The 27828-nt window shown below is 42.6% G+C and overlaps 1 protein-coding gene across 2 annotated transcripts in view; it reads left to right on the top strand.

Annotated features, from left to right (window-relative positions):
- Nucleotides 1–27828, top strand: part of LOC139687333 (mucin-19) — a 172370-nt gene that overhangs the window by 125509 nt on the left and 19033 nt on the right. For both annotated transcript variants that reach the window (XM_071584500.1, XM_071584501.1), the window contains exons 2-3: nucleotides 13720–13985; nucleotides 16794–16923. In XM_071584500.1, coding sequence (XP_071440601.1) covers nucleotides 13720–13985; nucleotides 16794–16923 — 396 coding nt within the window. The remainder of the gene's footprint in view (nucleotides 1–13719; nucleotides 13986–16793; nucleotides 16924–27828) is intronic.

The raw sequence follows: 27828 nt of genomic DNA, 5'->3' as shown, positions 1-27828 counted from the left end.
GTCCAAAACACTACCGAGATACGTAAACTGTTCTACCTGCTCTAGTTTTTTCCCTCCTATTTTAATGTTTAGCCTATTATTTTTTTTCTTGAAAATCGTATAACCTTTGTTTTATTAATATTGATTCTGATCCCATACTTGTCGCACTGAATTTCCAATTCTCTCAGCAATGCTTGCAACCCCTTGGCTGACTGACAAACTGAAGCTTGGTCATCAGCAAACCTAACTGATTTTACGCATTCCCTGCCCACTTTCATTCCTACCTCCTGTGTTTCCCATGCCTCTTCAATCATTTCCTCTGCATACAGGTTGAACAGTAACGGTGATAATGGGCAACCCTGCCTTACACCTCTTCCTAACATTACCCATCCGGACTCCTCGTTTCCCACCCGCACCTGTGCTGTCTGAGACATGCACAGGTTGCCGATTAACCTCCTTTCCCTCCAATCTATTCCTATTTTCTGCATTATACTCATTAGTTTTTCCCAATTCACTCTATCAAACGCTTTTTCGAAATCTACGAAACAGGAAAATACCTCCTGGTTGTGTTCTATATTCCTCTCGATTAATAATCTCATTACTGCAATGGCATAACGCGTACCTCTCCCCTTCCTAAACCCAAACTGATCATCCCCTAAGTAATCATTTGCCCTACTCTCTATCCTTTTGTTTATGATCCTGAGAACAACTTTAGCTGCGTGGGATATCAAACTTATCGTCCTGTAGTCCTCACAAGATGTAGCCTTTACCTTTTTCGGAATAGGAACTAAAACTGATCTCACAAAGTCTTCCGGGCAGATTCCTTCCTCATAGATACCTCGAATCAATCCATTTAGCCTCTTTCTCCCACATTTGCCTGAACATTTCAGTAGTTCCGCAGGAATGCCATCCACCCCCACGGCCTTTTTTTAGTTTCATCTCCCTTAATGCCCTATATATGTATAAATGTGTCCGCCCCCTTCTCGCCACGGGGGGGGGGACCGAGGACCCAGAAGGCCCGGGTTCGAATCCCGGCGGCGTCGAACATTTTTCAGTAGTATCTCGATCCCTACTTGAGGTGCTTCGTGGAGGGCACTTTGAGTGAGGACGCCGTCCGTCGGATGGGACGTTTAACTGCGGACCCCTTGGCACCTTTCGTTAAGAGTAGACTAAGGCCGACGCCAGGTTTCTCTCCGCCATTCATCCTTTCCTGTCCATCCCTAATGGTGCAAATGACCTTAGCTGTCGGCCGCCTCCCCTAAATATTACTACTACGTCTCGCGTCGGTCGGAGAGGTTGCCGACTCCGTCAGAGTGCACAAGAGGTCAAAAGTTATGATTTTTTCCTCGATCCATTGGGTACTCAGGAATGCCGGGGCAACGAAGCGGAGTGGAAACGCGGAGTTGACAGGCGATGCCCAATCAAGGAATCCACTGTCCGATCGCATCCGTAGACGCGCCAATCTCTCTCTGCGCCGCTCAGCATCCTGGCACAATTGTTTACTTAGTCTGCTTCATCGTACGTAGCTTAATCTCAGCCCTGTGGGTAGTAGAGGAATGAGGGCGGCGGGTAATTTCGAAATAGGCATCCTCTTCAGCGGATTAATTAATGGTTTTGATTGGCTGCCGAAGCCTTTAAACAAGGAATTGACGTGCTCAAGGTCTCAAAACGTCCGATACCTCACCGCTTTCTGTTTACGTCCCTACATCTGCATGTCGTTCCTGCGAAGAGGAACATGAAAACGATAATATAAAAGATGTCGTGGGAAAAATCATACCAAATCCAGATAATACAGAGCTAAGGCATCGTTTGTTTGAAAGTTGACACATTTAATCTTGAGTAGCACGCCGTAAATCAATTTCCGCAATACCCACGGTGTCCCTAGGGTACCAGTCGCATGAAAACGCGACTCGATTCCCTTAGTTTTTCCTTGTGTTTTCGAGGCTAATTACGTAGGTAGGATCTAATCCTATCACTCGTAAACTTCACTTCGAGTCCGAAACTTTTGAAGGTTTTGGTATCGTTCAATCGGCTTCCGGAAATTTTTCCCATCCACTTCTTTCATTCTCCCGCTTTCCTATCGCGTGGTAGATCAGAGTGCTTCCCCTTCCATTTGAGCGCATGGGAAACTTTAAAACGGAGAACTCTCTATTCTTTTTAATGGGAACCAACCGACTCTCCACCTCCTCCCTTTAATTGCGCAGAAGACACGGGATAATAATTCGACCGCCTTCCTCGTTCAAAGAGCGGTCGGCGGAGCGTTCACTCCGAGCAATTTGAAGCGATCGAGGATGGAGTGGCGAGGTCGGAAGGCTTATTTTATTCCCTCCCCCGTTTTTTTTATAACCCGAGCCGTCCAACTTGGCGAATTCCCTCGCCCCCTCAGTTTTTAGCCCTCCTACGCCCTCCAGCTCTTGCCCTCTCCGCCGGACGGTCTCCGTGGAGTCGCAGAGGTTCAGAGCGGAGGAGAGTCGTGTTGGGCGAAGAGGCAGTTGGGTCTCCGTCCCCTCGTCCTCCTCTCCCTTCTCCCCACTCCGCGGCCCGCCTGCGTGGGCCGCACTCCCGCCCTGCCCTCACCCCTGGCCTTAACACTACCATCCCTTCTCCCCATCCATCTTTCATTCGCAACGTTTCCAATCTCCTCTCTCCCTCCTTCTTCTCCTCCCCTTTCTTCCCACACTTTTCTATTCTCCTCCTCTCCCTCCCACTGCATTATTCACGTTCATTCGATTTCCTCGTCCCCTTTTTATCTTTACTCCCATCTCCGTTCCTCCCGCGTCCCACGTGACCCTTCCTCCTTCCTTATTCAGTCTTTAAATGTCCATCTCGGTTTAAAGTATCCCGTCTTCTCTCCCGCCCTCCCTCACCAGTTTAAATGACACGTGAAGGGAAAATCGGAAAGAGTGCTAAAGCCATGGACATGTGAGTTTTAAAGTTTTAATTTTTTCTGCGTCGGAGCTGAAGTCAGAATTTCGTGTAACGAAAGTCGCCATCGTGATGACCATTAGTCTCTTCCGATCCCTTTTTGCTTCTTTTCCACCTGCCCTCACTTGCGTCGATGAAAATGTTGCGACCAATCTTGCTCGTAAACACCCATTTTGCCCCTCTAATTATTCCTTCGAATTAATTACCCTCCTCCCACCTTCTTAGTGATGGTTGGACCTTTCGGCCACTGACCGGAGGTCGAGAACCGGGTAATGCCTCCTCCTGGACACCGCTAGCTTCACCAACTGTGTGATTTTTTAGGAGTGCCGGAACTTCCCTTGATACCGTACTCTTCCTGGGAAACAGAAGCGGGGGGAGTTGGACCCGCCCCTATTACCCTATTTACGTGTGAGTTTTACGCACCATAGGGCTCATTGCGTTGTCAGTTCTATTCTATCAGTTAGACCTTGATTTGATCCGTACCGAGGTTTGTTTGTGCGGTTTGTTTGCATTCGCGACGTAGTGGGTGAGGGTTGTATGTTCTCCAACCCCTGGCTAAGACACTTTTTTCCCTGAGGCTGCCTCTTTATCATTTCCTTATCTTTCTTCTCCACGTGCTTACTCTTCCGCTAATAATACTCATCCGCCTAACTAGTCGGGACTTCTTGTCTTCCCATCCCAGCCGGGCGAATCCTCCCCTCCCTGTCCCAATCCTTCCTTCCACGACCGTTCTGCCGACACACCTCCTCTGTATCCTCCTCCCACCTCTTTTCATTCACCCCCTCCATATTTTTCAATCCCCTCCCACTCTCTCTCTCCCTCCCTCCGTCCCTCTTACTCACTCCACATTCCTATCTCCACCACTCCCACTCTCCCAGCACACGCCCGCTCCACTACCACCCCTACCCGCGCCCCCCCCACCCAGTCCTCCCCTCCCCGACGTCACGAATATTACCCGTTTCCTGTGACGGGTAAACAAAAGCCGACGAGGGCGTCTGGGGCCGCTGCCGTGGTGCTTTTCCCTCTTGCTTCCCACACGCAGTGCCATCGCGACTCGGAACACTCGGCGATGTTGGTGTCGAATGAGGAATAGTAGGGGAAGGAGGAGGGGCAAGAGTAGGGGGCCACGAGTCGTGGGGCAAAGAGGTCAGAGGAGCGACCCTGCTGTTCGCGAGGGCCGGCGCATCCGACGTCCCTCTTTCCTCCACCCGCGCGCGAAGACGGCAGATCTGTCGGTCGGGGCGGCCGCCGCGCTCGCCGGTTGAGTCGGAGCAACTCGACGCGGTCCGTCTCGGTTGACGGACGTTGAGGGCGCCTCTCGGGAGAGGAGAAGCACCAGAGTGTCCGCCCTCCCCCCCGCTCTCCTCCTCCCATTTTCCCCCACCCCCCCATCCTCACCCACCCCTTCGCCGTTCTCACGCCGTTCGCTCGACGGCGGGATTGCGACGATGGGCAGCACGGGTAGAGCGAGGCGAGAGCGTGCTGTTGTCTGTCGTTGGCCGTCGACCGTGTTGTTTGTTGGAAGTGTGCTGTTCTCTTGTTGTCGTCGCGTGTGAAGTGTCGGTGCGTGTTGTTGAGTGTGTGAGTCAATTCGTGCGAGCACCCGTCTTGTCTTCTCTATTTTCTTTTTTGAGTGAGTGGCTCTTTTCGCCGCCCGCCCCCCATTGCTTTGCGTGTTTGCCCATCCGTTCGCGGGCAGATAGCCCGAACAGTATTTTCTTCTTTCCGACCCAAAGGAGGAGATGCGCTAGTACGGGAGCGATCTGCGTGTACTTTCGTCTTCATCGGCGCCCCGGGCGACGAAGGGGGCAGGGTGTGCTCGTCGACTGTTGTTTGCGACGTGGTGGAAGGGGAGAGACGCACTCCGCCCGCCCTTTGTGGTGGTGCAGGTGTGATTGTTGCGTGGTGCAGGCGCTCCCATGGTGTGGGGGAGTGGCGGGCGGAGGGGGGTGGTGGTGGTGATGATGTTGGTGGTGGTGCCCCTTTCGGATAGAAATGGTGAACGCTAGGTGCTTGGCTTGCCGCCTCAACGGAGGAGGGACCGTGGGTTACAAGTCGTACAAGCAGCAGCAGCCACCGCAGAGGCCTCTGTTCCCATACGCGCCGCCCGCCAGAAGGAAGCCCCGATCTTACAACAAGGTATCCTCACTTTTGTTTCTTCGCGACGACGTCACCCCGCCCCCACACGGCTGGTGGGACGGATTTGTGGTTGGGGTGGTGACCCCATCGGCACGCCTACAGTTATGAAACAAGATTTTCTTTCCTTGTGCCGAAAAGATCAACCCACAGTAGAAAATATGTGGTAACTTGCGCGTTATATTTTTTAATAATTTGGTAACCTGTCGCCTTGTCGTTGTGAAAACTCATTTTTTTTAAATGAATTTTTAACTCTTCACTACTCATGAAAGAATTCGTTTGGAATTCAAAAAACGGTTTTGTCGTTTATTTTCATCGTATCATCAAGATGTTTTGAACAATAATTCGGTAAGAATTTTGATGACATTGGAAGCTTTTTTAAACGCGCGAGGGAAATGCGATAGAATTTCCTGCCCAGTTTGAACACTAATTGGTTTCAAACTAAGAGTGAAACCATTGCTGTCGAGTTCATTCGTGTTTAGCGGGCTGTTTTCTTCGCGTGTGTGTCACAAATTTGTTTTGAAACGGTGATCTTTCGTGAGAATAACACTAATGAGTGAGGACTTTGGTATCGTTCGAATGTTTTCTTGTGTTTCGCAGGAGGCGTACGAATGTGTGTGGCAGATGCGAGGAATGATGTGTGGTACCACTTTCGCTCGCGTGGTCGTAGACGGACGTCTCTTCCTCGCCACGCCTCAATTACGAGATGAAAATAAATTAAGATTATTTTTTTCTCGTCGCTGAATCGATGCCAAGATACCAAGCGGATGTGTCACTCGCGAGACGAGATTACGTCAAATGACGACCAAGAAGATGGAAAAAGCGGCGGATTTTGAGTATCGCGAGGGTAAAATTCCTCACGAAATGTCCCTGACACTTACTTTATGAGTTCCCATTTTTCACTAACAGACATAATGCGCGTCTTTAGCATAAAAAACAGTTTCTCACTCTCTTTGCTATTGCATCAAGACTAATCGTAATCATATGACTGCGAAACTTGCAAATCAACAGTTTGTGCAACATTCCTCGTTATATTTTCGTGAAAGAGTGCGTAGGGATTGACTAGACAACAGAGAGCGTGAATCCAGTGAACATTTGCTCTACAACTTGTACAGTATAGTCACGTCATTGTCGCAGGATGTGTTTACTGCCAACTTTTCTTCAGGCCATAAGGATTCTGTCTGGGTTGCGCGACAAAATAATTGCCCTGCCCGTCTAGAATATCAATCCGCGGCGTGAAGCTATAGGATACGGATGGGTGATCTTACAAAAATGCATTTCCTTACTTTTCCTTACACGCCTCGTGATCACCTGCAAAGATTGGCCAATTATTATTTTTTTTCGAAAACCCATCGACATACCCGAGGCATCCACCATCCAGTTTTTAATTCACATTTCGACTTTAATTACCTTTTCTTCGGCAAGGCGCACGCGCTTTCTCTTTCGATCCCATATGTCACTGCATTACTAATTAGTGTTTTTCATATTTTGATTGACGTCGAACCGTGTTTTGCTCGCCCTAATTTTGGACGATACTCGCGAATCGCTTAATTGGGGCACGTCTTTCGTATCGGGAACGCTTATGATACTCCCCCTCGTTTGTTTACCTCTCAATCGATCGGAATGTAAGTTCGTGACCTTCTGTTTGTGCTCGAATCTGCGAGGATCCGTGCCAATCCCTCGTCTCTCTGCTCTACCCATTCCGAGGAGCGCCCTGCCATGAACAAAAACTCCCCTGGATTGAATGGCCATTGACTAAATGGATTGGTGCCTACCTATATAGTTGGACTGTGGAAGTTCGTGGCACATTCAAAGTATTCTTCTTGGATTCACTGGTAACATCCTACCCTTGAGAGGCTCGCTTTATCATCAAACATCGTTTTTTTATTCAAAGAATTATTCCTAAAATAGTTTTTTTAATGTGCCTTTTTATTAGAAGCTATTGATTCTTATTCCCAAGTCAATTATTAATTGGGTACGACATCACTTCCTATTTATTTCAATGAGAATTTTCGGATATTTAAGTCTTTTGTCATTGATGTGTATTCGTAAGTTAATGTATCGTGTGAATGTGATAGTATGTTTGATTTTATTGTTACTATAACCAAAAAACGTCCTTAAAGTGGTTTATTGCATAAATGAAAGTGTGTATGGTACTCGTTAAAAAGGTCGCGAAATACTTAACGTGTTCAGTTGAAATTTTCTTTAGTTGTTTGGGAGGCCTACTGGTAGAGAAAAATTGTAACTTTTTGAAATTAGGGACCATAATATGGGCTATCTGACTAAAATTATTGTTTTATACAGAGTATTTTGCTTATTTAAATATCATTATGATTAAATATTGACTCGTCACGGTAAATAGTTAATTTGTCGCTTGCGAACGTTGTTTATATCTGCCATTTACTTTCTTTGTTCGCGTATGGCACGATCGCGAATTCTATTTCACTAGTCTATGATTTAGAGTATTTTCCGTCACTTACGACGAAATATTTTTCATTATTGACTAATTCAGAGATTTAGCCTTTTGAGATCAATACAAGAAAAATACACTTATGTGGTGAAGTCTAAAGTAACAAGGTTTGTCACATAGTTTATTATCTGAACCCGATTCATGTTTACATTAGTCTGTATTCCATAAAAGTTGACCAAATGGGTGTTTTTCGTAGGATAATATACTCGGCCAATGACTATTATAAAAATCATTTCAGCATTAATTTTTTTTCATGCTTCATTTATTTTAGTACTTATATGATAGCTAATTGTTATTTAATAATTGAAGTATTTTGATTGGCAACAATTTTTAAACAATTTCAGTGCTCCTTGAATATATGTTAAATACTTTCGTATGCAGCCATAATATCAGTGTCTTGAATACAATAAAGTAATTGATAAATAAGCATGATTTTACAATTGTTAAAACTGCCTGATTTGGAAAAAAAGTCCATTAAATGAAATTATCAGTTTTTTTATTCCATTCCATGAGTAAATAAGTTATATGTAATTACGGATAAAATATATTGAATGCGTTTTAGATAGCGTTTTGCAACTCTTGCATTGAGTAGCATTCATTTTAAATATTAGGGACTAATAGATAGTTCAAACAAAAATCTCCAACTTTACCCCATCACAATAAGTTCTCAGGTTTCTGTCGTAGGACTTATGAGGAAAATATTTTACTCGTGAAGTCAGCTTTAATTCATACCTTTGAGGGGAATATGTTAGTGAAATATAACAACTATTCAAATAATAGATTTAATTATCCCAAGTGGATTAGAGAACAAGACAAACGACCACTCCATTATCATCATCCAAATAATGATTTAGGGTTTCGGAATAAGAGGGTACTCTAGTCACCATAATTGCGACGAGATTGTTAAATAAAATAAGGCAAACTATTCTCGGGAGTGTTTTATTTGCCTCTTAGAATTAGATACAGATTTAGATTAAGTGGGCAAGGTTATTGAGAGAATTAGGAACATTGAAGCAGATTGTAGAAGTGGGACTGTTTGAAGGATCAGCATGAATCAGAATACACAAGAACGGATGGAGGAGAATGAGGGCGGTCAGCAGGGAAGTGAAACAAGGTTGTCCACCGCCGTCGACAGCTACTTGATTCGTGTGTGTACATCCGGGGGAAATGATTAGGTAGGCATATGAAAGATGCAGGTGGGCATAAAAGACGGTGGTGAGTTGATTTTGTCCCATCCCAAGGATGATAAAAGTTTAATTTATTCAGGCAACCAAAGCACTGCGCTTATTTGCAAACCCATTTTAGGGCCAGTTCGAGATAAAGATATATCATGGGAAAATAAAAGCAGTTAAATTCTCGAGCGGATGAGAAACTGTCCAAAGAATTACAGTTTTGAGAGTAAATAAAATGGAGCTGGTGGAACATATCAGTAATTTTTGCCATTTTAGATTTTCGGATAAATGGTTTCGGGAAATATTCCATTAGAAGCTGAATTGCGTGAGTAAATGTGGCTGGTGCAAAAAGGGTTCAATTGATGATATGGACTGATAATAGAGACGTAAAGGAAATATGATTAACATTCGGGGAGAAATATGGGATGTTGTATTTCACGAGAGAGTTAAAGCTGTGGATTTTGAGCAAGGATAATGATGGGAGTAGAATGGAGAATGTTGAGAAAAGTTTGGAGAAAGGGTGGAAGAAGTAAGTTTGTTGAAGAAGAAAACAGAAAGTTAGGCTAGGGGAAGAGAGGAGGCTGGCGGACTAAAGTTCAACTGTGGGAATGTGAATGGCATGAGATGTTGTTGGAGGTTGTTATAGATTAGAGAAAAATTTATTTGCGGAGTTCCAAAAATCTCATATAGTGCGGCTTATGGGAGGGGGAAATCATGAGTCGTTGCGATCGTTACGGAAAAGGATGTTTTCACTGTTTGCAGAAGTCACGAAGGATATCTCTTTCAGAGGTGACCCTGTTAGAGAAGAATATTTGTGTAATGGTATTATACCGGATAAGGTAAGGGTTTTGACCGATACGGAGAGCACATATAGTGGCCTGATACGACCTCAAACACCTTAAACTGCTATAAACTATCCTTCTATTCTGCATACATGCATTTTTCTCCCATCATTCCTCCCGGTATTTTTTATATTTTCCTCCCTCTGCCTCAGTTACCCGACATTCTCGACTCTTTCACATTCGTCAAAGATTGCATTTGCACTCAATATGCCTTGTATCCACTTTTCTGCCTTCATCTAATGTCTCCCAGCAACCCTCTCTCCCTTCTCCTTACACGCCTCAGTAAGTATATTACAAGAGTAATTTATTCTAATTGAAAGTCTTTATCGAGGAAAGTAGAGTGTTTCAACCAGTCTTTTGAAATATTATTCCTTATTGATGGTGGAATATGATTCCGACCGAAACATCATTAATATGATTTCACTAGTACTTTCGAGAGAAATCTTAATTAAAAAGTTTCCGAAATCATAGATGCATCACTCTACATTGCGTTACAAATTCGGTAGCTTATGGTTGCGTGACGGTCATAGGATTTAAAGCTGCGATAACTCGCATGGCAGTTGACTTGTTTATAGTCAAGTTCACTATCGTTCTCGGGTGAAAAAGCTACGCTGAAGTGGTCACCAACCGAGTGATTTCGACGAAATCGTTAATAATTTTGTTGCTAGGTGATTAAATAAAATATTAATATAGGTCCATTTAATTCTACTAGACTGTTTTTGCTGGTTTTGGTACTGATTCCGCTACAACTGTTGAATTCAATTTTGAACGAGTAATCACATTTTCCTTCTTTCCGTCTTTCCAAGTTGAGTTGATTTTGCATTCGTTTCATCGCCACGTAACGTCTTGACGGACTGCGCAATTGTTGAAGTGTTAACCGTTGCCATGGCTTCCGATGTCCCCTGACCGCCTGGAAAATGCGTACGCGGCATAGAAATACGAAATGCCGTAAGTTTCATCGTTTTCTCTTCTGCTTTGTAATGACATTTTATTGATTAACCGTTTATGCTGTCAGCTATGGAATTTTCTTAGTACAATAGCTATGTTCGTCATCGGAAGTGTTCCAGCTATGTGTCGATAATTCTTCAGTTATCACGAGTTACGTCGTAAACAATCATTTCATGATTATAAGCATATAGTTGAGTGGGGGCGTTTTATGTGATCTTAGTCCTCATTTTGATGCAATTCCATGTCCCCCGAGATAAATTCTCGTAGATTTATCGAGATAAACTCTCTCCGACACCACTTAATGGCATAGTAAATTCACGAAGATTTCATTGCCTCTTAATGGCCTCTTAAATTCACACGTGCGTTTAGCTGCACTTTGGGCGTTTTCTAGCATTTAAAAGAATCATCATCAATGTTATTCCATTTCTTCAATTCGGAGAAAAGTGTTAAAAATCTTGTCTAGTCGTCGGATCCCTTGAAATGTGCACCGAGCACTCGGTTGAGTGTGCGAGGATTTCTGTTACGTGCTCTGACCTTCGGTTTTTCACGTGATCACCGGCGATCTTGGAATAAGGAAAATTCATTGAGTGCACAGGCATGTACCACTACTGACTCATTGAATCCCTTCGTCACGCGTCAAACGTGGATTTCTATTGTACCCCCTTTGTGTTGGCAACACCCCTGATGGCGTGCGATGCGGTGTTGCAGAATCATCCGGTAAGTAGGGTTAGAAGTGACCGTTTTAATGTCTCACCGTTCTTCCTTCTATCGTCGACCGTATGCACTGAAGTACCTAATGCCCGAGAAATGTAAACCCACGGAAATGAGTTCACTCTGTTCACGTGATAATACTTACGCAGACATTAGCTTACGCTTTGTCAAGTGACAGTGTAGTAGATGACAGTGCTGTCAGTGGAAGTTTGGATATCCGACTGGCATATACCGAAAAAGGATTTAAATCTCGATTAAATATTTGATTTGAACATCTCCATGCACTAATTAATTTTGTCACATATGTAGAAATTCGTTAATGCAATCAGGATTTATAATATTCGGGACCGGTATTCCTGCGTCAACGAAATGCGCCAGGAACGGCGGGCGCCCACGGTTTGACGATAATCCCACAGACGCGTGGATGTTGTTGTATCGGGACCTACCTGTGAATGTCTAGAATATTTTCAACTGAAGATACGCATTGTTATCGTGTCTCGCTCAAGTTCTCCGTTCGATTGCTATCGAGTAAGAGTCGGTTTGAAACCCAGGACACTCCCTTCAACTCGTGCGCAATTCCCGCATCGCTCGTCATTTAATGATTCGGTCTCGAAGTTCTCGTGAAGAATGATGGAATGCGCGGTAATGGGTGGAACAGCCTTCACTGGGTTCTGAAGAAAGTGGTCGACTGTTCCATTGACAGTGGGATAGACGACCCACTGAGTTTCACTAGTGTTCACGGTCAAGGCGCTGACCTCTGGACCCCCGGACATCGGAGGGGACCCTCCCTCGACTGTTCGATTGGACTAGACCTTTATTCGGAACCCGTAATTGTTGCGTCGGTTAATTATACTTCCGAGTATTATTTTGTATCAAATTTAACTTTGAGTACAACGGATTTTTACTGAGTAATTCCTGCAAAAGAAGCCTATTAAGAACAACTTTCAGAGATCAATTAAAAATGGCAATTTTCCACAAAATAAAATTTAATACGACCGGTTTCAATGTAACTACATCATCATCAGGTAACAACTACATCACCTGATGATGATGTTGTTGCATTGAAACCGGTCGCATTAAATTTTATTTTGTGGAAAATTGCTATTTTTAATTAATCATGATATTCCACCATATCACGCCTGAAACATCTCTTTTTTTCAACTTTTAGAGAGTACACAATATCTGGAATAAAATTCAGGAGTATTTTATTCATGTTAGGGTTCCTCATGTAAGTGATTGTTTTCAAATGCGACTATTATATCCTAGAACAACTGGAGCAGTGGTTGAGCATGATATTAATCGATTGGTTGAGATACGCATACGCTATTTTTGTTTAAAATTGGGATACATAATCGCCTTCATTCTATCCAAGACGCGGATTTCCATATGCGTATGCATGAATTATGGAATTGTTGAGGAAGTTAGTGTACCTAGAATAATAGTGTAACCATAGTGTTCACGGGGGTGATATGTTAAATGTTAGAGATCCCGATTGGTATCATAAATCTGTACCAAAGTGGTGACGAATGAATTTGACTCCGATTTGTTGGTATATATGTGCTATAATATAGCGTGGCGTGTTTTTCTTACTGCCTAGGCGATGGTGTCATTTATAAAGGCTCTTTGTACGATCCTTCTGGATATTGGCTGGAGAAGGATTCACGAAACCAGTCAACCCTGTGTATCTTTGTTGAAGCCGCAGAAGATCCCATGACATCATTTCATCTTCGTCAAAAGTTCTCTGCCCTAGATCAGTCCTAAACATTTTTGGGATGAGTTTATCTTTCTCAAATGTTTCAGTTGGTATTTATTTTCACCCATATTCGCAGAAGTTCTTCAGACACTCCCGCTTGTATTCCGGCTGCAACGCACTTACATCGTTTCCATTTTTCATTGTGATTCTGTAAATTCTCGCGTTATAGAGGAGCAAATTTCGCGTTTGCATATTACTTAGGAATTGTTATTTTTATTTAAAGGGTTTCTTTGGTGTAATTTTGAGTGGATTCCTTTCCTTGGAGCAAAACTTCATTCCTTGAGCTGTTCTGCTCGTAGCCAACTTCTTTTGTTTCCATCGCTAAGGTTTTTTTTCTTGTTAATTAAATTCTTCATCGTTGACGCATAGGTGATTTTTAAAAGTAAATATTTGCAATAAACTACCCTCACGGTTTTTGTGGCAGGGAATAAGAAGGAAACCTCCCGAAGTATCGTGGAATTACGGATGAGATAGGTGAAATTGTTCGACGCTGTTACGCAATAATGAAGCAAGCCGGCCATGCGGAACAAACAGAAAACTTGATTTTTACCTTCAAGGTCGATACAAGTGTCCCAATAATAATTAATTAATGTTGTGGCATTTAAAAAAATCACTTACGTGTTTAATTCTTATGGAAATTTTACTTCACGGATATAAGGATGAGGTGTTTTAACGTGTAAATGTATGGGATTTTTTCTGGAAAAGAAATGAACAATTTGAAGTTCCCTGATCTCTTGCATTGGCGCTCATCGCTCTTCTTTTTTTTCTTCCTCTCCGACGCAGACCTACAGCCACGAGAAGGACGGAAGTCATTTGAGCAATGGGAGCGGCAGCGGAGCTCCGGCCTCCGGCGTTGGAGGTGGACCGAGTCCTCTCAGGGGGTCGTCGCAGGCCGCGACCCTGGGGGGAGGCTCTGCCCACGGCGCCACGAGCCCCTCGTCCGCGACCCCCTCGTCCCCTACGCCGCACATCACCTCGCCGCCACAGTTGTCGACGCTGCGGAGGCAGACCAAGGCGGCCGTCGCGAGGAACTCGCCTCTCATACCCAGGTGAGGAGACACCCGGGGGAGCCTTGGCCCTCTCGTCCGTCCTATCTGCCCTCTTCGGTTACCTCAAGCACAGCTGTGAAGTGGAGAAATGTAGAAATTCCTTCTTAAGATGTTTGCCTACGTTTCGTTTTACGAGATTTGGAATTTACAATAATTTTCCACTTCTTTTTTATTTTGAATATTTTAAATTGCCCTGCAACATTATGTAAAGAGCGCAGAATATTTGATAATTATTTTTAGCTGCCCCTGAATGACGGCCGTTTGATCGGCCGGGATATTTTCCAATATTCCCAGTTAAGCAAGTTAAGTTTTTTAAACCAGGCGTGAACATTTTTCGGTAGTGCGTGTTGTAGACGTAAGTTTCGAGTCATGATATTTTGGGAATATTTCGCAAAATGTTCAGCTGATTTGACCGCTATAATAAGTTAATAATTTCCCGAATTGATTAATAATTTTCATCAACGAAGGTGACCTAGGCGTTTTGTTTGGTTGTACAATGTTTTCTGCCGCTTCTTCTCGAGATCCGCCCCTTTTTTATTGCTTGGGCTTAAAATTATCCATAGTCGCAGTTTCAAAATAGCATTACTCTTTGCTGTACTGAGCGTCATCTTTTCCTATGCTCGAGTGAAAAAGGAGGAAAAGTCTAGAGAGGAATTGAGGAAGTGAAATCGATATTCTTTAAACCAACTGTTTTGCGGTTTTGTGTACTTTTTCGAGTACACTGATGATAACTATGATATTTGCATAAATTTCACAGGATGTGCTCCCTCCGAGTATTTTGCTTATTTGTATATAGCCATTTATATGGACACCCAGGGCTTAAAATAATGGGAACTCTTCTTTGAATTCCCGCCGACACGTGAAGACAGAAGAAGGCCTTCTCGTAGTCTGGTTCAGAAGCTCCGAATATTAATAAAAATGGAGGGTTTAAATAAAAAAGGATGGATTTCCATAATGAATTAAATTCCCTTGCTCCTAAATCTAATGATTAAAGCCCCATTTCCATTAAATTTCTGCGGTAACAAGATGCTTCAGGGATATAATTTTATGATTCGCTTTCGAATATGGCCAGGGCATTTGTATGGAATCCTTCGAAGTTAATGCACCTCTCTGATTTTACGATAGTGACATGCACCTTTGCAATTGAAAGTGCTTTCAATGGTAGATATATTATATGAATTGACTGACCCCCTGGACGTAGTGGCGGAGCGTTGCAAATATCCTGCCAGATATTTTTACCAATTCATTTATGCCATTTGCGTAAACGTCGAGCCTGGAAGAGGGATTGCGGCAAAAAAATAACGGAAAAATGGTCGATTTAAATATTGGCATGGTAGATTGTTGTAAACTTTCGAGAAAACTGTACGTAATTTAAAAAAATTATTGATGGGTAACAATTTTTATTTTGAAGGAATTTTGTGATTATTTGTTCTCAACAGTCGTGCCCCTTAAAAAATAATTTAGCAATGCGTTTCATTGTGAAAGAAATTTCATGTATGTGACGTCAAAAATCTTAAATTATTAGTTGAGAAAATAAATTTCATTTTTGAAAAATATTAAAATTTCACTTCTTCGAGGCATTCATGCCTGTGCGCATTTAACTTGGGAGTTTAAACTGCGTTGGGGGTGGGCCCTCAATTGCCCACCCGCGCCGTCACTCTCTAACGACGGCCCCCATTGAGGAAATGCCATGCGAGTTCCATCAGACTGGAGACACGGTGGCTTGCCAACAACACTCGTGTGCAATGATCCAAATTAAGGTTTCATTTTTTTCGGAATTCAATTTCTCCCGAGGAATTCCCTTTAATTTTTATTTATTCGTACATTTTTGTGCGATATACCGAGAAAATTCCAGTCAAATTTTCTCTTCCAATTAGAAATTTTTAATCTCAACCCTGATAATTAATTCTTTACCTGCCACTTAAATGAAATTTTCACATCGACCAATTCCATAATGAAACAAGAAAGTTTTCCCTCGTTAATCAAATTTAAAATATACATTTATTAAATACGACTCTAAGCTTTCTTATTTGTAATAAAACCTAAAAATAATATGCATTGGGGAAAATTTCTCCCAAAATTCCAGGTGAGTTTTTGAACAAGTTTAATAATAGTGGGAATTTTAAGTTAAAGGGCTAGATAGTCATTCAGATCAAACGTTTGTAAGGATAATCAAGCCATTAGCTAGCTTAAAAACGAATAAAATTGCACAAGAAAGACTAGAGGAGGATGTTGATTGCTTAGTACGTAATTGTATTCCTTAAAGGCTTTAAAAAATACACACTCAAATCAATATTTATTACTAGATTTAAGTAATTACTAGTAGCAAAGTTTTTATCGGTAAATTGTTGACAATAGTCATCAGTGCTTGAACATTTCTTAGCCTCATTTTAGTTATCTTTGAAAGACATTTTATCGTAATACTTATTTCCGATAAACATCGATAAACCTGGAATATTCACCAAAAAAATGCATTGTGTTTTTTGCTAAGTCTCAAAATTAAGGTAGGCATTTTGTGCCCCGTCACGTTTATTTATTGCTTAAGTATGTGTCACGTGAACGCAGAAGTAACGGCTCTTCATCATGGGCGGAAATCAAATCACTTCCCTTGAATATCGTAGTGGATTGTTGATAGATTCAATCAATGTTCCACTCGTAGTTCTTCGCTATCTGCGTTTGCTATAATTGTACAATCTTGGATGATCGTCCTCCCCTCCCCACCATCCGAAAGATCGACGTGGCGACGCCTCTTCGTGACGATTGGGAGAGCGGCGTGTCCACGATTTCTGCGATGACGTTCTTCCTCAGGTTCCACTTCCCGAACGGCAGGCCGCTCAGCCCGCAGCAGTTGGAGGCGGCGCTGCAGAGGGTCGCAGCCGCCTTCCAGGGACTCCCAGGCCGCAGGGCCTCCAGGAATAACTTTGGAGCCATTGCGCAGGTGAGTGAGCCCCCCCCCCCCTCTTGCTTCACCCAGAGGCCAAATTTGTGCAAATTTGGGAAATATATCTGTGCTCCTCTGCTTGGAGAAGATGGTCGACATATTCCTGTGCACTATTTGAAAATTTGATTTATTTACAACATTTTGGGTCGTGAAAGTACAGCGGACGACTCATCGGAGATCCCCGGATTCAAATTCAAGTGATGCTTCGAGCAGATAACTCCCAATATACGTTTCTCGCGAGTTGCGCTCCATGAAAAAACGAAGGTGATACTGGGAAAGGAAATTTCCCCCCCGTCTCGGAACTGTGTGTATTTGACGGCCGTGGGCCTTAAGACAGAATGTGAGCTCTGCCTTTCACAATGAAATTGAGGTTGATTTTTGCTATTGATTCCAAATATTTTAACTGTCTTCAAAGTAAGTTGATATTGCAATATTTTATTTGAGAAACTGGGTAGATGAAATTGGGAATATTCAGTGTAAAGTTATAGCCTTATTTCGGACACTGTCCCCTTATGAGGGCGTGGCAGTCCGGTGGGTAAATAGCGGGTCTCCTGGCAGGACGGTCAGGGGATCCGATTCCGAACATCGACGCCTCTTGAGCACCCCAAGCTTCAATCAGGTGGTGTTACTTTTTGGGTACCAGATCCTCCTGGGACACTGCTGTCGACACGCAGGGAAAAGGGCTGGCCCATATGCCCGGAATGCTTGAATTTCTCACGCCGTCGAGGCGTGTTAGGTGATATTCGGTAACCTATTCCGTCATATATCAAACCGGCATTCGGGTTGATTACTGTTAGCGGATTGTCCTTGAAAACCCGCGAAGAAAGTTCATCTGCAATGGAAGTGAAAACACGAATGTGTCCGTGGGCAGAGCTTTTAGTGTCTTGCTCGTAGCGGCGAAAATTGGGCGCGGATCGTTTCGGGCCCATAATTCGGTGGCCTCTACTGACGTCGCCCCCTTCCTCCTCATCATTCTGGGGCGGGTGTAAACACGGTCTACACCCCCCGTTGGCTCCCTGGCTCGCATATTGCGTCGCCTCACTCCAGAGAGGACGACTCCTACCATTCTGCCCGTAGTCCGGCCTTCTTAGCGGATCTTAGGCGAGTCGCACTAAGACTGCGTCCTAAATTTTCCAGGCGCCCTTTTGATCTACGTTGTTCTCAATCCGAGGATTAACGTTTAATTCGTCCGGTTGCCGTACTGTTCCCCGCTAATTCTTTTACCACCTCAATTCTTAAATCGAAATAACTGTGAATTAATGGTAATTAATGGTCTCCCCTAGCCCACTAATAGGTTGCTGCACCAGTACTCAACTTACCCCCTCTCCCTTACTCCCCCTACCTTCCTCCCCTCATGGAGCCAGGCTATATGAGTTGAAAAATTTTTCATGTATGTCACCTTATGATGATGCGCAGCATCGAAACTATGGTCACGTGTAGTATTAAATCTTTATGTGGAAAAGTGCAAAGTTTCTTTTGTTGCCCTCATCATGAAGAAATTCCGCGAAGTTAAGCATGAAACTGTTATGTTTAATGGTAATCAAACATAACAGTTTCAGGCTTTAATTAGTTGAACTTTAGGAGTCCAGATTTGACTCTATATATTACATATAATCTATTTCCAATTAATACCTGGTACTGTTATGACGGCCTTATTTACTAAGTATGCTCATACATTTAGTTGAATAAAAGCAAACTTAATTTGATGAGTCAGCATCGAAATACGAGTATATTTGTAGCGACGTCCGAAAAATCCCAAAACTCAAGATCTGGTCATTGATTTAGGAGTGATACAAAATTGGCCCAAAGTATTTGTCCCTCGGGTTTTCTTCGGTTGTTTTCCTGTCTGTACTTCCGATATGTCCCCGGCCAAGTTATTATGTCCAATAGAGTGTTTGATTCATCTTTGTACCCTTTCTGCATGTTTCTCTTTTTCTTCGTTTACTCCACTCTGCGGTATGAAAGTTTTCTCTTGTTTTACTCTTCTGTCCGTATCTGTATTTCTCACAGTCTTTGCCCACTTAATTTCCTGTAGTTATCACCGGCAGCATTTGTGTGATATTTTTATTTGAGCTGATCTTCGTGGGTAAACCTTTGGAATCCACCTGTCAGTTACACTGTGAGTTGTAATAGTAAGTTGACGCTACATATTTATGGAGTGATCTCGGGCATAGATGACAAAGAGTTGAACAACACTCTTGCCACATCTTCGCGACGTTTTCCTTTGCATGCATAAATAAGGTCGAGGGGTAATGACTTTGAATTTCTAAGGTTAATGAGTTGACTGGGGCGGGGGGGGGGGTTGACTTTCTCGATATAAGTCATCCCTAAGGAATTGCTGTTTTGAGATCTTTAAAATTTCCATTGCGGTATGAGTCTCAGAAATGGAATGCAAAGACGAGGTCATTGGTGGGGAATAGAGTGGAGGAATGCTATTAATCAATTGAATAGAATTGTTTACTCTTGCTGACGATGATGGCGATGATTCCTACTGCCCTTTTGAGTGTGGGATACATTTTGACCGAGTTAGACTGGTATCGGGGGGGGGGGGGGGGCGAAAATTTGCGCTTTACGGGAGGCATGAGAAACATCATCCCACTGTTTAAAAGGTCCCTTGATGAAACCTTCTATTCGTAGCCTCGTTGATATAATTGAAAAAAGTAACTCTTTAAACAAGTTACGTCTGCGTAGTACTGCAAATAGGGTTAGTAGTTATTACGGCAGTCGACCGATAGTTAAGGTTATTTGCGACATTAAAAGTTGAGGAATTTGGTAGAAATAGGATTAATTAAGGAATGGCGGAAGAGTGGAGATGATTCCCGCGTCGGAATTTGATTACTCCTAAGTGTATTACAAATATAAGGCGCCGAGGGGTCGAACGCTGTTTAATATTCAACCCGACGCCCGTTAGACTGCGTCTAAAACTTTCGGTTTCCACAAATATGGATCGGGAGATGCATCATAAAAATTCTGCCACCGCTGGGAGTCGAACCTGTACCATCGCGATAGAATGCGAGTACACAAGTAGATACCGCACCCAATCCCCTTCTACAAGTGTTAAAACATAATATGCGGATATCAATGTGTTTTAAACGTTAACAATACGTAAGGAGACATTAATGTGACCTTCAAATATGTTCCCAAGCATCCGGTTTTACAGCGCCGTAGTATTCGCAGCCAATCTGGACGCAGATAGCCAGCGACGTCGCAAGAGTTGCCCATGTCTTAACTTTCACCGCAGTTATGGCAGCGGGCGAAAACCGACGCGCTCACAGTCTGGCATATGTTCTCATCCCATCAAAACAAATATCGAACGGTCATCCTAGTGTTCTGTTTCCTTCTGCGTTAGGCATTAAAACGGGGTTTGTCGAAGGCGGTTGCGGAGAAAACGTAAGACGTAAAACCGGATGCATTGAAGACGTTGCTCCCTTAAGGGTTAGCGAGCGATGGAGTACGGCTTCCGTTGGCGACGCACCTTAAAACCTAGTTACCGCTCCTTCTGCTCTCTGTTCCCTCGGTCCCTCTTACCGGCACCCCCTTTCCCCGGAATGTCCAGGGTGTCTACGGGAGCGAGAGCGAGTGGGAAACTGCGCGCACACCATTCCACGGTTGCCGCCGTGGTTGGAACAGGAGGAGGGGACGGCTTTCGCCTCTACGGGAAGGCAAGGAATCCTCCTGCTTTCAAAAATGGAATTCCACCGTCCAGTAGCCGAGGGAAGGCGACGACAACTCGGCCTTCTCAGACTTTATGGCGGCGGAGATTATTGCCTGCAACTTTCCACCATAAAACTGAAAGTTTTTGTATATTATCCAAAGTGGCGTGGAATTTTTTCCAAATGCGACTCCGCCGTTTTTTTCTTTTTTCGAAATTCGAGATCGCCCAGCCCCTAGCGCCCCCCTTCCCCCCCTCCCCCCCGAAGGGCGCCTCCTCTGTCGACCCGAGCGCCATGCGCGAAGACGGCTGCTCGCTCGCCTCGGGATTTCCATTTTCTGTCCTGCTTCCCCCCTATGTCGGTCACGCTGTTTTCTATGCTTCCCCTTTTTATTACTCCGTTTTAACTTATCCGGCATTTGACACTGAATCTCCCGGACCGTACTTCTATGTTTTAGAACGAGGTGAACCGCTGTCCTTTGGCCATAAGAATCCTAACCCTCTCACGACAGAGGTGAATTTGATGATTGACGCCTATCGTTGCTAAACATAAGGAGTTGTGACGGCACCCGAAAATCTTTCTGAAGGATCAATGGAAACCAAATGTCAGTGTTTTCCCCTCTAGTTTAGATTAATGTGACATCGGAATGCTTAGTGTATTCTGGGATGCTGATGCAAATTCCCTAGGTTCGTCGAAGAAGAAATGATATCCTGTGCTGTTTCTTGAAAAAGCGCGTCCCTGGGAGATACGGTAATGTTTCTATCTATTTGTGACTATGCCTCGTTTTGAAAAGGGTTGTTTTTGGGCTCGTAAAGAAATAAATCAGAAACTGGACTGTCGTCCATTTCACGTTATGAGTATTTGATGCCTTCAAGAACTGTTTGCATTGCTGCTGAAATTGGGAGGCTCGCCCTCTTGCGCTGCGACTCAAATTCTGATTTTGATATCTTTTATTTTTGTCCGTCGCAACCAATAATATTTGCACTTTTACTTTTGATGTGTGTTCATTTACAGAAAAAAACAAGACGTGTGTATGAATGTAACGCTTATTTTTATAGCGCTTTGTTTTCATCTTATAAATCGCCAAAAAAGCGCGATGAACTAAACTCGAAAAATTAACCATTGCACATTTATTATGAAATAACGCTGAATGATGCCTGACGTTAGAGACCAGGACTAAGATTTAAGGACTTTAAAATTGAAGAAATTAAGAGTAGAAAAGATAGATTTAAGATATCATATTTCACCTCAAACGGTAGGGATCAGAATAACGTCCGAGACCGCGCTATTGGGGGGAGTATTTTGTGTCAAAAGTGGCCTGGTATATATAATCACCCTCCGCCACACATCCTGACGGTGAAATATGTAATAATAATAACAACAATAATATGTTTTTAATTACAGTGAATCATTTTGAAAATACACTTATATCCCACAGAAACGGGTGATAGTGTGGATCCCCAAAACCGTAGATAGTATCAAATTCTGTATCGTTTTTCGTTTACATATTTGCATGCATGTCTATTAGTTAAACTGAATTATTATGCGCAAAAGACACTAATACAACGCATCGAGACGAATACGGCGTAGGCAAAAATAGGAGTTTTGTGGTAAGGTAGAAGACGTGGCATCGAATGCGAACGTTGTCAAATCGCGGATGCCGATATTGCGGAAATCGAATCCTCGGGCATTGGGGTTCCGCCGTGCACCCCAGGAAGGCCACGGACGTCGGTGCTCTTCGGAGCGATGCACAGTGTGCTGGCTTCGACTGCCGAGTCTGAACCGAGGCGAGCATGAATAAAAATCAGCTCAGTGGCCAACCCCTCCTCTCCCCACTCCCTCTTTTCTCAACCCCCGCTCCCCGGGAGGCCATCCTGCTCCAACAGGTTGTGACATTGAACTAGTAACGGGAGGAGGGAGGCGGACTAGAAACGGAAGCTGGGAGGGACGGCGGAGGGAGACCTCGGGAGTTGATTAAAGAGGCGCCATCGGCCAACAGGTCTCCCTCCCCATGGGGAAGAGGGGTCGCGATATTGCATTAGTCATAGCTGCATTCATCTTTCGGTAAACACCAATGCCGACGAGAATGTTTTTTACATTCCATTCCAATCAAAATTGCCTCATCCATCTCAGAGTCACGGGTTTTTTTCTACTCTTAAACTTTTTCACCTCGGTTCTCAAACTCTGTGCAGCCAATTGCTGCTCCTCAAAATCCCATCGTTGGTATTTATTGAAGGAAAAATTATGACCTCTTTGCCCGATGGAGTATGCCCCGTTGAACTGCATCTATTCAGTCCTCACGTAAAGCGTATTGGCGAAGTGTATTCCCAAATTTCAGGTTCCGTTTCTGGCACTCTTAGTTTTTCGTTCGCAGAAAAAGAAGAATTTTGATCCAAATTACGTCAAAATTGCTCAAATTCGAGTATATCTGTCCTGCGGGTTACGCTTTTACCTTTTATTCAGCGATGATTTTGGCAGTTTGTGTTGTAACAACTGGACAATATCAGGGTCCGGGTTCGATTCCGGGTGGCGAGAGAATATATCATGGATGCCCGGAGTCGTGCTTGGATGCCGTTTGTGGGGAGTGCTACGAGGAGGAGATGGCCGTCCGTATAAGGGAGGCCCTCCCGTGGCCCATAAGGTGCTCCAACAACTCATCAATAAAAAAATCTCCTAGGCACTGGCGCAATGTGGTACGAATCACTTCGCCCATTTCACTGCAACGGCTAGAATATAGCTATGTGCATTCATTTATAGCCAGCGTTTCTCAATGGTGTCTTCTTACTTCATCTTGTCTTATATGCAACTTCTTGTTGTATATTCAATAGATATGCATGGCATTTAAACATTATTCCCTCTCTTCGTTGTTACCTTTTATTTATGATGTTTAGCCTATGTTTAAAAAACATTGAAGCAATCCCTATATAGCAATTTATAATGTAATTTATTTTTGCACATATAACGGTATATAAAATAAATATTTTGGAATCGATTATTGTCTTTGATGAAAAACAGAGAAAGGAAAAATTAATGCTAAGACTTATCGCACTCCTCGAGTTGTCAGGGATAACAATAGCTTTCTTCATACGGTGGGCTCTCGCCAGGGTGTGTGTCCGTCCCCGGACTCCCTCCTCATCAGGCCGGCCCGGGATTAGGGTGACTCCTCCCAAATGATGGGGCAAAGACCCGTCGTTGCTTGCGAGCTACCTGGACCGACTTACCTTCGTTGAGGTCTCTCCGCTTCGGCGCCCTTTCTTCCCGTCGTCTCACCTTAAAGTTTCGTGATTGCTCGTCCAGGGTACACTTTTTTTTGCGCCTCACCGAATCCTACACCAAAAGGCTTAAGCCGCTCAGAACTGCTGTAGGGGAGGCGACAGGTTAGCCCGGGGGGGTCGGTGATTGCATTAGGTGATGATGGCGACTCGAGCGCCGCAGCAAATCTGGTTGTTGCGAGAGCCGAATCAAAGTGTGGTCTCTAAGGGCGTCTATTTTGGGAGGCGCCTCGGGGAGCGTGTGGTACAGCGCGCGGCGATATTCGCCCTTTTAGTCCTAGATGTAAGCACCACATTCCAACCTTAAATTGGCAAACTTCTCGGGTTATGAAGTGAGCCCGGAGGTCGTCACAATCGCGGTAATCCACACGAAGTTTGGTTTTGGTGGGTTAAGGGAGAGCTCGTATATGCATGTGGAATTTCCCACATTAATAGCTAGGGTCACTTTTTCTTTGCTGCTTGCGGTTTCACGTAAGGCCTGCCGCTCGAAAAATTTCACCCGTTGGACTTAAGTCGTGAATATTACGGAGACGAAGCTGTGACTTGAAATGGTATTCATTGCAATTAAGTGCTTAAGCAAACTGAGAAACCCTACCGCGAACGTGTGTGACACCAATGCATATTTACGCTTGAGTCGCCATGACGCCGCTCTGCTTTCGTAGTGGTCCAACATACGCGGAAAGGAATTTAATTTTTCGCCGTGGGTGCCACAGCGCGTCGTCTCGGCGAGCGGCAGAGTTGTGGCAAGGAAATTCTCGAATGCTTCGTGTGGATTTTAGATAGAACTTCTCTTTGAAAAATGGCATCCTCTGACATCACTGCTAAGTGGAAGTACTCCGGTGCTTCTCACGTGATATTCTATTCTACATGGTACTCTGGCATGCAACATAAAAAATTTAAGTTTTTTTAGTTACAATATGCATGTATTTATGTAAAATGATTCAATTTAGAGAAAATCATGATAAGCACATATACATACACTACGGTATCTAAGTGAGATACACTTACTTCTCTACGCATGCTAGAGGATCTGTAGGTAACATGGATGACAATAACGTGAAACTGGCTGAGATAGAGACAGCAGACTAGGCTATTAAGAATGATGAAATAAGAATACTTTTCCCACCTAGCGCAGTCGGATAATGTTATTCTGATCGAGATATTTTGATCAAGGATGGAAGAGATTTGATATTTCTATCTAGGTCGCTAAGCGTTTATTTTTTCTTCTGGGCACTCATATCTCTCAGAATCTTAGTTATTTTACTGTCTTCCATTCTGTTAATGTGTTCCTATACAATGAATAATGCGTGGAACCAATGCATACATAATTTTTTAGGAATATTTTTAATCTCTGGTTGTGTTAAAACAATATGTTATACATTTCATGTCATTGACCTTAACTTTTATCACGAAATAGAGTGTGAATAATTGTTATTAATAATTTAAATGTTAATAACTACGCCAAAAATTCGTGCTTTCTTTATTATATATGTGCTGAAAAAATTGTAGATCATACTTTTTTGAGCAGGTTACGTGATATTTAATAAAACTCCTAAGAAATTAACTTGTAGCTTATTGGCAGATGTTCATTTTTCGTGAAGGTCTTTTACAAGAGTAACTCTTCTTGTATGTAACTAACAATAGGCTAATTGTAGTAGTTTACAAGCTTTAATATTTTGTATGGTGGCGACGGGGTAACGTCCTCGCCTTCCGACTCAGAGGCCACGGGGTTCGATTCCCGCCTACGTGTGTTTTCCTCCACCTAGGGCTTGATGTGTTTGTAATTGTCTTTAGTGTAATATGTAGGGGTTAGGAGGAAGAACAGACTGTAAAGTCTCAATCTCGACCTGAAGAAGTCGTTAAATCATGAATAAATAATGGATTTAGGGAATGGATAGATAACTTTTCCTGCGAGTTATGCATCCAATTTCGCATGTGTACTTGGTAGTCTGGTGATTTAGGGCTGCTGTTTGTCTAATTGCGAAAGCGTTCCCAAATTGATTTTTGAGGTGCCACATAAAATTTGGTCATCGACCATGCTCAAAAAATTTACTTCGCACGCAACTTGAAATAAAAAATGCCAAACTCTGGCTAAAAATAAGCATCATAGAGTTGAAAATCAGTTGGAGAGAGGTTTGGAATTTGCTCATGAAGTTACCTTCAAGATGATATTTTAAATTTATATAATTTTTATGATCTGTGTTCCAGTTGTTTTTAATATGGCAAAAATCCCTCAAATTTTAGCTCTTTATATGGAATTGTTGGAAGGTGATCATTAATGGTAGAATAATGTAAAAAGTATCTTATTCATTTGCAAAATATTTCACAAAGGAGCAATTATTTTATGATCCAAAGAAGCAGTTCTCATACTAATTCTTAAATTGCTCTTGTAAGTAAGTTTTCCTGTTCTCTTTTCATAAAACCGAGTTGACAATGACCATTAGTTTAATCAAAAAGTTAATATTTTATGTAATTTTAATATAAAAGACTAGGTAATTGCAACAAATGGAAGATAATCAAAGTTTGCGATTGACATTTTATGAAGAAATAGTCTATTTAAAGTAAAAACAGCTTTTTAAGTCTCTTAACTGATTTTTATATTAAAAACGGATTGCTAATAATAAATTCATTTGAAATACATAGTTTTTCAATTAAAAGTTAAAATAATTTTTGAAAAGTAAGTTGTCAAAATAGAATGGAGAGTTATCAGGACCTTACCAAGCAAAATATATGTCCACAATGGGAGTGGATTTAAATTTGTGAGTTGTCTTTTTTCTTTGTTACATGATATTTTATGTAACAAAAATATTTCATTTTGGGAGGAATTATATTTTTATGTATTTTTATCAAGAATCTAAATAGCTACTGACACATTTGTAAAACATCAACTTTCAATGTATTAAACATAATTTTTGGGGCACTCATGTGTCACATATCCAATATGCTACCCATGCTTCTCATGTACACGCGGAGTAAATGATAATAGGATTGGAGAGAGTTGGAGATAGGAATGAAAGTCTGAGCAATCCACAAAGTCAGTTAGATTTTCTGATGATAAAGCTTTAGTTAGCCAATCAGCCAAAAGGTTACAATCAATACTAAATACTCGAAAAATTCATTGTGGTAGTTATGAGATGAAAATCTATGTAAATAAAAAAAGAGGTGATGAGGTTTGTGAGAATGAGGAATTCCAAGTTAAACATTAAAATCAGAGAGCATCAGTTATTAAAGGCAGAAGATTTAACTTATCTAGTAAGTGTTACAGACGATTTTGATTATAGTAATAGGCACATAAGAAGAATAACCTAATTAGGTAAATAAGCTTTTAGAAGAAGGAGGATGTTGAGGAATTGTGTTAGGAAAAGATTAGTGAAAGCTGTAATGTGGCGCATAATTATATATAGCATTGGAACTTGGTTGCTGTAGAAAGATGATAGGTGCATATTAGAGGCTTTTGAGGCATGGCTGTGGAGAAAGGTGGGAAAGGCAAAATAGACAGAAAGGAAAATGAACAAAGAAGTACTATGCATGGTAAGGGGGGAGAGAAGGTTGTTTGGGGAAATCCAAATATTTTTGGATTTTGATTGGTGATAGGATGTGAAGACTGTGACAGAAGCAAAGACATAGGCTAGCAATGTTGGGTGAGAAAAAAGTAAATTAGACAGTCGGATGGATAGAAGGAAGTAAAAAATATGTATTTGGAAATGAAGAAGGGTATATTGTATATAGCTATAGGTTGTGTTGTTAGGAGAGGCCTAAAAATGTAACGGTGGGTAGTCTGCCTTTCCATGTAAAACCCTTCTTAAATAGTATGATACCCAAAAAAAAAGATATAATCACATACAGCTATAAGGTAAAGAACCTGCCGCAATACATACACTCTTACCTAATATCTGCAAAAGGAGTAATCTCAATTATTATTTCAATTATTTTGATATTATAAATGCAAGCAAATGAAAAAGTAGAAGTTCATTAAA

This window comes from Hetaerina americana, unplaced genomic scaffold (genome assembly GCF_022747635.1).
Source record: "Hetaerina americana unplaced genomic scaffold, ioHetAmer1.1.p SCAF_19, whole genome shotgun sequence".
Taxonomy (NCBI): Eukaryota; Metazoa; Arthropoda; class Insecta; order Odonata; family Calopterygidae; genus Hetaerina; species Hetaerina americana.
The sequence above is the reverse complement of the archived record's forward strand: the minus strand, read 5'-3'. Positions and strand labels throughout refer to the sequence as shown.